The sequence below is a fragment of the Solanum tuberosum genome, unplaced genomic scaffold, assembly GCF_000226075.1.
Source record: "Solanum tuberosum cultivar DM 1-3 516 R44 unplaced genomic scaffold, SolTub_3.0 scf00130, whole genome shotgun sequence".
In the NCBI taxonomy this organism is placed as follows: Eukaryota; Viridiplantae; Streptophyta; class Magnoliopsida; order Solanales; family Solanaceae; genus Solanum; species Solanum tuberosum.
In genome coordinates this window covers 44,477-56,328 of record NW_006239060.1, presented here as the reverse complement: position 1 = coordinate 56,328, position 11,852 = coordinate 44,477, and the positions used below count along the sequence as shown (strand labels likewise).

The 11,852-nt window shown below is 36.6% G+C and overlaps 2 protein-coding genes across 2 annotated transcripts; one reads left to right on the top strand and one right to left on the bottom strand.

Moving 5' to 3' along the window:
- The first annotated feature begins 1,248 nt into the window (after positions 1 to 1,248).
- LOC102585165 (PRA1 family protein F3-like) lies at positions 1,249 to 2,214 on the top strand. Its single transcript, XM_006351570.2, has one exon. It carries the CDS (start codon positions 1,351 to 1,353, stop codon positions 1,879 to 1,881), a length of 531 nt encoding a protein of 176 aa, XP_006351632.1. The 5' UTR covers positions 1,249 to 1,350; the 3' UTR covers positions 1,882 to 2,214.
- Positions 2,215 to 2,368: 154 nt separating this feature from the next.
- On the bottom strand, positions 2,369 to 11,852 carry LOC102584850 (E3 ubiquitin protein ligase DRIP2). Its single transcript, XM_006351569.2, has 7 exons — positions 11,448 to 11,852; positions 10,650 to 10,749; positions 9,008 to 9,335; positions 8,421 to 8,866; positions 8,273 to 8,323; positions 3,491 to 3,563; positions 2,369 to 3,010 (listed from the first exon to the last, which is right to left on the bottom strand). The coding sequence occupies exons 1-7, from the start codon at positions 11,560 to 11,562 to the stop codon at positions 2,831 to 2,833; spliced, it is 1,293 nt and encodes a 430-aa protein (XP_006351631.1). The 5' UTR covers positions 11,563 to 11,852; the 3' UTR covers positions 2,369 to 2,830.

Genomic DNA, 11,852 nt, shown 5'->3' with positions numbered 1-11,852 from the left:
AAAAAATGATGTGGTGATTGCATCAAAGGAAAGATCTATTGTTGGTTCAATGGGTATAGAACATATATATATATATGAAAGGGGGTAAGGATATATGGACTCATCAACCATCTTAGAGCAGCACTTGGTACTGAAAACAACTAAATAAAATTAAGAAAGGTATGCAATCATGATATAATCAAGAAAAATACAGACTCACAGACACAAACGAATATTTCCATCTCAATGAGCTATAAAGTGTTATTGAGAGACAGACCTATATTTAGGGGATCCAGCCTAATATGGAGTAAACTATTGCTACTAAAGCACAGATTTTTAGTATGGTTAGAGGTGCAGAGGATATTGCTTACTAAAGAAAGAATGATAAGGTTGAGACTCAATCACGATAATCCTATGTGATCAGATAGATACAGGTTGAAAGCAGTACACACTTATTTGCAAGATGTCCAGTAGCATGTGAGGTATGACAACAAATAGAGGATTGACTTGAGGTGAACACTACAATTAAAGATGTAGGAGACACCATCAAATGGATCAGACAGAAACAATGGGAGAGGTTTAAGAAAGAAATTATGGCAGTGAACTATGGAGCGATGTTGTACAACATTTGAAATGCACAAAACATCAAGATTTTTAGAGGTCATGATATCAATGTCAATTTTTTTAGTTCAGCAACTACAAATAGTTGTTAAGGAGAGAATCAAGATGTATAGAGGATCAAGAATGGCTAGAAAGTGTAAGGGATATATAGACAAAATTTGTAACTAATTTATTTGTGGTTTGAGGCTTAGGCTAACTAGGAACCCTTCCTAGAAGGTTGCCTAATAACTAAGGGCTCGTTTGGTGTGAGGGATAAGCATAAATAGTCTTAGGATAAAAAAAATAGTGCTAAGATAAAATTTAGATGTCTTGTTTGGTTGGGATAACTTATCCCACCATTTATAGCGTAGTGATGGGATAAGTTATCCCATATACATGGTGTGATAAGTTATCCCAGGATAACTAACCCCAGGAATCAGGATAGTTAATCCTGGGATAACTAGTCCCCAACCAAACGAGCCCCAGGTGTTTCATATGTGTAATTCATTTTGTTGGTATAGTAATATTTACAGTTTATTGTAAAAAAAAAAAAAAAACTTGAAAAAATAAATAAAGATTAAATAATTAATACTAAAGATAAAATATGAAAAAAAATTCTTTCTTAATAAAATAAATTTTTATTTTTAAAATAGATATGTAATACTCAACTAGAGGGACTAAAAGTGCAATTAGACATTCCATCCCCTTCTTCTAGGTTTCAACTTTCAACCTGAATCACAGTGCAACCCTAATACAATCCTCCGATCAATCATGCGTCCATCTTATGACTTCTCTTTCAGTCGGGCTAGATCTGGCACGCTTTCCTTCTATGCTCGTCGTCGTCCATGGAGAGAGCTATTGACCCACCCGTCTTCCTATACCCTACCCATTTCCGTCAGCGATTTCGCATCTCGGGTCAAGCGAAATCTCAGCTACTTTCGGGTCAACTATGCAATGATTGTACTGGTTATACTCTTCTTAAGCCTTTTATGGCATCCAATTTCAATGATTGTGTTCTTAATCGTGTCCGTAGCTTGGTTTTTCTTATACTTCCATCGCGACGAACCGTTGATGGTTTTTAATCGTATGATTGATGATAGGATTGTTCTGGTTGTTCTCGGAGTTGTTACGGTGGTGAGCTTGATGCTCACTCATGTTTGGTTGAATGTGTTGGTGTCGATTGTTGTAGGGATTGGGTTGATTTTTTTGCATGCAACTTTTAGAATTACAGAGGATTTGTTTCTGGAAGAGGATGATGCGGCTGATGGTGGATTGCACTCTTTTGTTGGTACCTATGTGTGATTATGAAGCTATAATAAGTACAGATCTGGAAAATAGCAAATACAAAGCTACTGCGCAATCAAATGGAGGAATTGATACACGAATTATTTGGAATGATGATTCGATTTTGTTGTCCAATACTATCTGCTTCTGTAATCTGATTTATGCTGTTTGACTGAACTCGAATTTATGCATTAATTAGGTTAAGTGAGCTTTTCATACCAATCAATAATACCTCAATCCTGAATTGTTTGAATAGGTCATATGAATCGTCTAATATTCAATTTGATTTGTATAGAACATTGTTCAAATGTCAACACTCAGATCACAATATTTCTACTTTTTTGGGGTTTAGTCATTGACTATATTCATGTAGAATGGAGTTATGCGCTTGCTTAATATACTTGTATGAGATGAATTTGTATAACTGGCAAAACCATCGTACAATAACAACGGGAAGTTTGATTACCTGGAAAAAAGAGGGTGGGGACATCTTTAGAATAGCATATAAAAGAAGCACATGAATTACATCTCAGAATGGCAATTATAATACAACAGTACAATTCATCATTCTACAGTCAGAAGTGTTTCCCAAATATACTGTCAAGCTGCAGTCTCACAGGTGAAATACTAGTACCTTGGAAAAATAAATTAAATTGTATATATATTAAGATTTTGAGATTTGAAAGACATGAATGAAAAAACATTATCAAGATTCACGCAGTATGAATACAAGGTAGTGTACAACCATACAACGCATTGCAGAGAGAGAGAATGAACTTGAAAGCATGGTAGCCAGAATGGCCGAACTCGAATCTCAGTATCATTATCTCGTTCCTCATTTCCCGCTGATATGCATCAATTCTAGTCGCAGCAGTTGAAAACAACCTACTAGTCTACAACTCACAATATGATGTCCACTCGAGGCATAATGGTTCGTATAACAATTCCGGTCTGCAGTGATAATAACTTAAGAAGCTGGAACGCCTGGGATCTTTCGAGCATAAGCTAGCGCCATAACAAAATCCTTTGCCGATGAACCAATAATTGCTGGTATTCTTTCGGATGGGGTAGTTTGAAGCCACATATCAACCAAACTGTTCAGTGGCAAACTGGGGGCGATTGCTTGTCCCATACATCTAATCTCAACCTACAAAATAAACTAAAGAGTCAGCACAGCATAAAAGTAAACAAGCAAATCGTTTACTATGTTTTTTCCAATGAAGTTTGCTCCAAGTACTCTCTCTCTCTCTCTTTTATCCTTCGATACTAGGATATCTTCCAGGAAGAAAGTATCCGCCATACTTGTCACATATGGGTGATCTTTCTTGCTAATCGAAAAGGGAAATTTCATTTAACATCAAGCATCATACATTACCATTCCTCATCTTTGCACTTGTGTAAAGTAGAGTGTTACCTGCCCCAAAGTTGAGTTAGTTCATGTGGAAATTTATTAACACGGCCTAGTTCAAAACCAGACTGGATGACCATTGCACCCAATGTCTTTAAAAAGTATTGAAAATCATGTCCGCAGACTTCAATCTAATATCACCAAAGAAGATATATATTGTTGCATAAAATGCTAATGGTGTTCATTGGTTTATAAATTACTATGAAGCAAGAAAATCACCTCGTCTTCGCTCTTAAGATCCAACTTCCGCATCAGGTATTTTTGGATGAAAGAAACTGGAATATTACCATCCCTGCAAAAGAGGAATATATGAGAAAATATGCAAAGAATACCTGTCTCAAAATGTTAAAGATATTGGTGATTCTACTCCTACAAATGGACTACCTTAATCTTAATATTGGCAAACAGAAACTTTTCCAACTTGAGCTGTTCTTTCTAGCCTCTAATACTATATTCCCTTTTTGGCTCTAGGTGTCTTCCACTGCCAAACATCTATGGCTTATCCACCCGAATGATTTTCTTAGGTTGCCTACATATTTTTTTCCGTATCTTCATCTTCCAAGTTTTATTCGTGTACATTATTTGCTAGTTATACATCCAAAACTACTTGTAAGTCAGATTACTGATGCGAATTTAGGTGCCATCAGGCCCATAATTAATCTTCCCAAAAACTATTTTTTCCATTTCTCATTCTTCTGAACTGTTTAGGAATTTTAATGTTAGATATCAAATTGCAAGGTTCTTTTTGTCCGTGATTCCTTTTTCTTTTTAAAATTCCCAGATCACTTTATCATAAGCACACATCACTTCATGCTTTCATTACTTATTTCAGATTACTGTTGGTTATAAGCCATTAAAAAAAGGTAGCACTGTGATTTCTGAACTTTACTGGCCTGAAGATAAGGATTCTTGTTTTGTATATAATAAGTATTTCAAATTGGAAAGTATAATGTCCTCTTTCTTATTAAATTATCTCGTTTGCTGAGGCCTTATAAGGTCACAAGATATAGATCAAATTGCAACAGAGGAAAGAAATGTAATGAACACTTCATACTCTGTCCTATCTAGCTTCCATCTATTTCAAACTTCACGTGAAGAGGAGATCATTTTCAGTTCAAGATCGAGCACCTTAGTTTAATTTATGAAAACATATTTCGATGCAGGGCATGCTAACCGTATCACTAGAGATATAGTTTTCTATTTGAGCAAACATGGATGTTAAACATATAAATGTATACTTCTAAATGAAGTAGGCACACACTTATGGTATCAGAGAAGGCAAATTTTCAAAATTCAAGTCTCACATCCACCAATTATCAAAGAAGAAGTTTCATGTGCTTGGGATAAGAAAAAAGAGTCAAACCCGCACATGAAGGAATGTTTTCCAGACCTAATATAAATAAACAAATGTATCTTCTCTAGCCGGTTAAACTTTTAGATGAAGTGGTCACACAATTTAATTAATACTAGAATTATATATCCAAAGGGTGGAAATAAATGAAAATAAGTAGTACAAAAATCTATATGGCAGGTGCGGAAGCAAACAATCACTCTGAACATTGGATGAACTTTTAGGCAGTAGAAACATGCTGCAACAGTAAATCAGTAGCAGCACTGATGTGGAAGAAACCAGAGAATTTTGAGGGTTGAGGAGCATCATAGACTAAAAAGCTGCTGCAGTAGCTGGGAAATACGTAAGATGGAAAACAAGTATAATTATGAATATAGTAATGTTAGATCATTTATTCAGAATTTTGTTCTTCAGATCAGATAAGAAAAACTGGGTCTGGATTCGACTGCAAGAGTAGAAAGGCTACGAGAAGTTGCTTCTTCTGGTGGCCACGTGTCTGAGATGCTCAGAGAGCTAATAATGGAGAATACCTCTTCTAAAATAGAGCAAAGTCAGATTATTTGAAAAGCATCGACTGAGCAAAGATTTTTAAAACATGTGAGTGACGTGAAGGACAAAGTCTGTACCATGAGTGATTTACCAGAAAGCTATCCCAACATAGTTAACCCATATCTTACCCGTAAATAACTTGTAAGCGACCCATTTTACACAGTTCAAAAATGGCCTGAACCCAAATTTTATCCATTTTAATTAATACTGACCCAACCCGCTTAACTATGGGTGGGTTATTGAAATATGGGTCCATTTTGCTAGCACTCGCTATATACTACCCAAGGTGAAGCAGCATTATCATTGTGAACCAAGTAACTAGCTTATGGTTTACACTAACATTACAAGACAGGTCACTCATAAGTTGCTACAATTCCTACAGGATACTGGCCTATCAAAATAATTCCCATTGGCCATGTCCTGAAGGGGGAGAACAAATCCTCAATGCATTGGTCAGCAGTTTTTTCCTAGTAATCCATCAGGTACCTTATCTCCGTGGTCAGCACCTATTTGTTATGCTCCAAATTTCACTTCCTCCAGAGAAAGAAAACCAAATTATAACTGGGGTGTGCATGACGTCTTGGAAAGAAAGTATGCATCCTGTTGACTAAAATAGATAAAAGGAACAATCAGTGTCTGTACTCCAATCCCTTAGAGGATCTATGACTACTCCAAGTCCAAATGCAAAAGACTTGGTGAGAATCCACTAAATAATGTTCTTAAAAGACACCTTATGTCCCCCTTTGGTTGTTCCATATGTAAATACCTAATTGAAGCCAGTTGCTCTCATGAGTCCTTTTGATATACAAAAGCATAGGTAAACTAGTTAGTACATGAAACTCTTTGCACTTATGATTGTATTCAGTCATTTAGGCGCAGGGGTCATCTTAGTGAATGCCATTTCCAGTTCCTCTCTGCCCACACGGGTTTCTCAGGTTAAGTATAAGGGCCCAAACAGCACCCAACTGAGGTTTACCAGATGGTGCAGTGGGAACTGCCGAATAATGGAAAAGCAGCACTGCAGGAAAGCTTCACCAAACGAATATAGATTAATAGGCAGAGCTAAAGAGAACCTACAGAACTTGCTCGGCAGAACTGTCCTTAGACTAGATTTATGACACCCGAAAAATGCATTTTGCCATAAGCAAGAAAAAAAATAAAATCTACCCAGAATATCAAACAGTTCTAGAAAGACAACTACAAAGCCTTATCAAACAAAACAAAAGATCAAATGAAGAAGAAAGAACAGAAAAAAAAAGAATCAAGGACATAAAATACCAAATAAAAGGCATCAACCACATAGAAAAGCATTAACCAATATAACTAGGAGGAAAAGAGATGTGAGAGCTGTGGCAGATATTGTTTTTGATTTTTAGAATAAAATAACAAAAGCAAGACCAGATTCCTCATTCTTTCTGGAAAAATATTAAATCTCTTCAAGTAAAATTGAATATTGAGAAGAAAAGTTTACATGCCCGATGGCTTTCATTAAATGGGTATGAGTGGTAGGCGCATGTTAAGAGTTCGAGTCATTGTATGAACCAAGTCTGGAATTTGAGTGGAGAATCTGTAGAGGAGCAGGCTATTAGCCACCGATTTTGAAGCTAACAACAACGGATTTAATGGTTATCAATATGTGGTTCTTTTATGAAAAATGGCTCTAAAGTGGGGTGATAGATTAACCATGGTTTGTGTTGAAAATCCAATTAAATAATAAAAGTGTGCTCTCTCTAACAGCTTAAGCTTTTAGATGAGATGGTTTCACACTTGAACATGGTATCAGAGCAACCAGGGGTCATGTGATCGAATCTCACCGCCACCCATATCAAAAAGAATTTCCGTGCTTGGCCCATGAAAAAGAATCAGGCCCACACATGAAGGAGCGTGTTGAGAATACAATTAAATAATAAAAATTTGCTCTCTATAATAGCTTAAGCTTTTAGATGAGATGGTTTCACACTTGAACATGGTATCAGAGCAACCAGGGGTCATGTGATCGAATCTCACCGCCACCCATATCAAAAAGAATTTCCGTGCTTGGCCCATGAAAAAGAATCAGGCCCACACATGAAGGAGCGTGTTGAGAATACAATTAAATAATAAAATAGCTTGACCTCTCTAATAGCTTGACCCATGAAAAAGAATCAGGCCCACATATGAGGAGGCGTATTGAGAATACAATTAAATAATAAAATTTGCTCTCTATAATAGCTTAAGCTTTTAGATGAGATGGTCTCACACTTCAACAAGTTTAGTGGATGATGGGTATAGAGTATCTTTAGTTTTGTTAAAAGCTGAAAGATGTAAGCATAGAACCATGAACCTTCAATAATAAGTTTTAGTTTCATTTCGGAGGGGAAAATTTCACATGGCCAAGCAAAAGACATGACATGTATTTTGATATAGGTCAACCACACGAATACCAAACTTATTGAAGTGGACAGTGGTTGACAAGTACATGCAACATTCAAGGAACGTACATCTACGGCAAGGTTTCACTTTTTCAGATTACTTTAATAAAAATTTCAATACAAAATATAGAGAGAAATGGATAGCGACCTATCTGATTATAATAACCCGCTAAACTAACATTTTATGTTAGAATAAAGAAAGTCACACACAAGTCCAGAACAAATTAGCAACTTCAATTTAGATAATATCTTTCCTGATCATTGCTGGCTGCCCCCCTAAATGATATGTGACTTTACTGATCAGATGTGATCAAATGCACAAAATAAAGGTAATTGAAATCAACTGCCAGGCCTGTTGCCACAGCAAATTGAATGTACTCTCGTTTAGAGCATATCCTACTTTGAAAGTCAGTTTCAGTGATTCTGAAGCAACATTAAGAAGTTACCATTATTAGCTTATATTCTCTATCTTTATGCAATGTGACTGTGACATCTCCAGAGCCACCAAAAAATAGACAAGTTGCAGAATTTTACCTCAGAAAGGAGAGGAAAAAGATTAAAAAGGTTGTAAGAACCAAAATTCATGTAGCTAAAATATTCTTGGGACAACCTTTATGAATTATAAGAACTAACAGGCATACTAAGAGCGTCATCAGAAAAAAATTGTTTCACGGAATAAAACGAACTTACTTTATTCTCAAGTAACTTGCAGAAATCTGTGGCAAGGGTGCATCTCCCTCCCTGAAAATTCATTAGGAGAATTAAAATATGGGAAATTCAATCTTGTTTCTGAAAAAAGTAAAACAGAAAAATTCTATAAGATAAATCAGATGCTCACTGGTCTTCCGAGGCCACCAATGAAAACCATATTGGATAGATTCTCCTTTCACATCTGGCAGTGGTTGCATCCAGTACAGTTTGCGGTGAAATATCAAACTCTCCATAAAATGATGCCTTCTTTTGGCGAATTCTACGCGACTTTTTAGGTTTGTCAAATTCTGGAGGTGCAGGATCACTATTATTGTCATCCTTGATCTTCGATTTCTGTCCATGTTCTTTGACTTTAGTTTTACGGACATGACCCTCACGGTCATGGGAATGCAGACCTTCTGACTTAGCAGTAGAACCGTGTGAGGTAAACCTCAAAGATTTGCTCCTGTTTGCTGCTTCCACCAAACAATTTAAAGGTTTCCACAAATCAACTTTGCCTTCCCACTGTTGACTGCCATTTTCAGTTTCTTTATCAGGTGTAGGGTGGTTAGAAGGCTCAGCACTGGAAGAATTCTGCAAAAAAAGAAATTAAAAAAAATTGACATGAGTGACTGTAACAATATTACAACAGTTCTGTGCAAAACATTGCAAAGATAAGATCTAATGAAGTCCAAATTTAGGCACCGCACCTAACATCTGAAGAACATGACTTACCAGCCTTATGTTCTGAGTGAACTTGTTCAAAGTCTCAAGTGAGCTAGAGCTATCCAGCTGATCTTCTCCAGAACCTTCTTCTTTCTTGAGAGATTTCTCAATTGAAAAGTTGGAACCCCGTAATGTTTTTCTTGCCACCGATTTTGTTCTTCTTCCTGTTATTCCAGTTTGTGAAGATACTCTTGGAGTGCTGACCACAAGTGACGAGAGTGATCTCTCCTTTCTCCTCACTGGCAATGCTACTGAAGTCACAATTTCAGGTGCATTCACCTTTCGCCTCTTATATGGGAATACCTTTGCTCTCACATCTTGCAGATTATGATCTGGCCTGTTGTAAAATAATTTAAAAAAATACATGCCATTCTCAGGAAAATTTCATCTTCCACTCAACTGTGGAAGTAAATATAATATGCATAAGAGGAAGCTAATTTTGCATATTTACAAGTTTTCCTCCCTATATTTCGAAAATCAGTCTCTTCTTGTTACTTTTTTTGTCTTACTTCGCAGACGGCAGAACCTCCAAACAGTACCCAGAATTAATTGTAAATACTGATCCAATTCCGTAAATTGATCAAAAGGCAAATTTTATGACCAGTTGTGGGATCAACATTGTTATATGGGGTGAATATTTGGCCTGAAAGACCTAACATATCCAAAAGAGAAATGATTGCATCCGACAAGTGTAAGGGGTGCAACTAGTAGCACACAGGAAAAAATGAGAGAAGTTCATCTGAAATGGTTTAACCATGTCACTAAGTAAATACACTAATCTGTAGTTGCGTCACTATGATGATTGAAAGTACTAAAAGGAGTGAGGCAAACCTAAACCCATCGAGGGAGTTGACCCCAAGACCTCATGATCAACGTGGACATAGTAAGTGCAAAACATGGTGAAAACAAAGGATCCATAGATGAGTGATGACATGACAAGTTGGGATTCAGACTTAGCCGCAGCTAACATTATGTCACGTATCCACCAAAAGACTAAACTTTTTAGTCTGATAAAAGACTTGCATTCAGTGTGGAGACAACTGTCAAATTTAGAGAACTTATACTTTAACGGAACTCCTGATTTTCCTTAAGAGGCAGATTATGTAGTATTGGAGTGAAACTTGCATGAATAGATCTGAACGGATATAGAGGATTCATATTGCAGATCCCAGCTAGTTTCAGATATAACATAATTGATGATTGATTAAACGTGTACTACAGTTACTCTAAGTCTTTAGTCATTCATTGTGACATATTAGAAGCAAACTACCCCATATAGCACTATGAGAATAAGAGAAAACCTGATTGTCTATATCCAGGAACAACAAACCTTGTAAAAAACGGCCCAGGAAAAAACTAAATGTCAACAAAAATCTAGCATGCCTGTCTCTTTGAAAATGGAGTGCGTAAAGAAGAAGGGTGAATGAGGCGGAGGAAGAAGTTCCCAACTGTGGTGGACATGTCAAATTGCTCTCAAATTAAACATGGAACAATCTTGAGTCAGCTAGTAAGTATGAAGGCAACATGTATAGCCAGACATATAACCTCAGGCTAAATAAACGTACATAAACTAATATGTCAACTGAGTACTTAAGCAATCTTTTGCATTTACGGAAAAAGGAAAAGAACAAGAACTAGAAGATAATATGACCTCAGTTTCTCTAAAGGAACACAGCCTAAGTCAATATTGCAAATTGGACAGTGTTCAGTTTCTTCATTGGACAGCTTCTTGTAGATGCATTTCCTGCAAACTGAGTAAAGTTCCAGAAGGAACAGTGTCACAACAGTAGTCATCTTTTTTGGCAGAAACAGCTACTAGCTTTGATAATACCCGAACCAAAATGCAAAAACACTAAGCTTTTATTTAAAAAGGAAAGAAAAGAAAGTAAGCAAAGTTCAACTCATTCATCCAACAAGATGCTTCACACAATATACACCAGTGAAAGTTTCTAAAGGAATACTTACATGAACAAAGAAACATCTCATTACAAACAATCACTTCCGCACAAAACACAGGCATAAAGCAACAACCATAAATTAACACCTACCCTGTGCTCCAATTTGTCAATGAGATCAAATTGCCGCAACAGTAGGATACAAATAAATCAAGTCAATCAACATCAATAAACAAATATCACTGAAACGAAACCATCCATATATATATCACAAATTGCCCAATGGGATCGATCAAACAGATATCCCGTTCCCATTTAGTTAAAAAAAACCCAAAAATATCCCATGTTCTATTACATTTCCCTTACAATAATTCAAACAATGAGCAAGCAAAAATACCCAGATGGGCAAACCACTCTCTCCAGCTAAGATGATGCAAACAGAGCAAAACCCAGATCGTAAAACCAACTGGAAACAGTTCAATCGGAAAAATCGAAACCAATTCAAAATTCAAACAGGTAACATTGACCCATGAGAAAAGAGAAAAGGAACTCACACGTATGAAGACATTCGGAAATAGTAGTTGCATCTCTGAAGAGCTTATGACAAAGAGGGCATGTCATGCATGCCGCAATCACATCCCTCTTCACCTTCACCAATTGATTCGTCATAATATACTATCCACCTCTCTATTATCAGCTCAATAACACGTAGTGAAGCGGTGCATGCTAGAAACAGCTACATACACACATGGAGTTTTACGTTCATTCATCACTCACTTTCATCTGCATTAAACCCAGAAAACGATAGACAGCAGATTTGGGAGTGTTAAATCTGATGAAATTTGGATGAAATTTGGGTCTGGATTTAGATTTTGAGGGTTAAAGTGAAGTTGTTGAATGATCTCTTATTGCTGTGTAGAGTCGAAATCGACGGTGTTTTCGGTTGGGGGTGGAGGGGG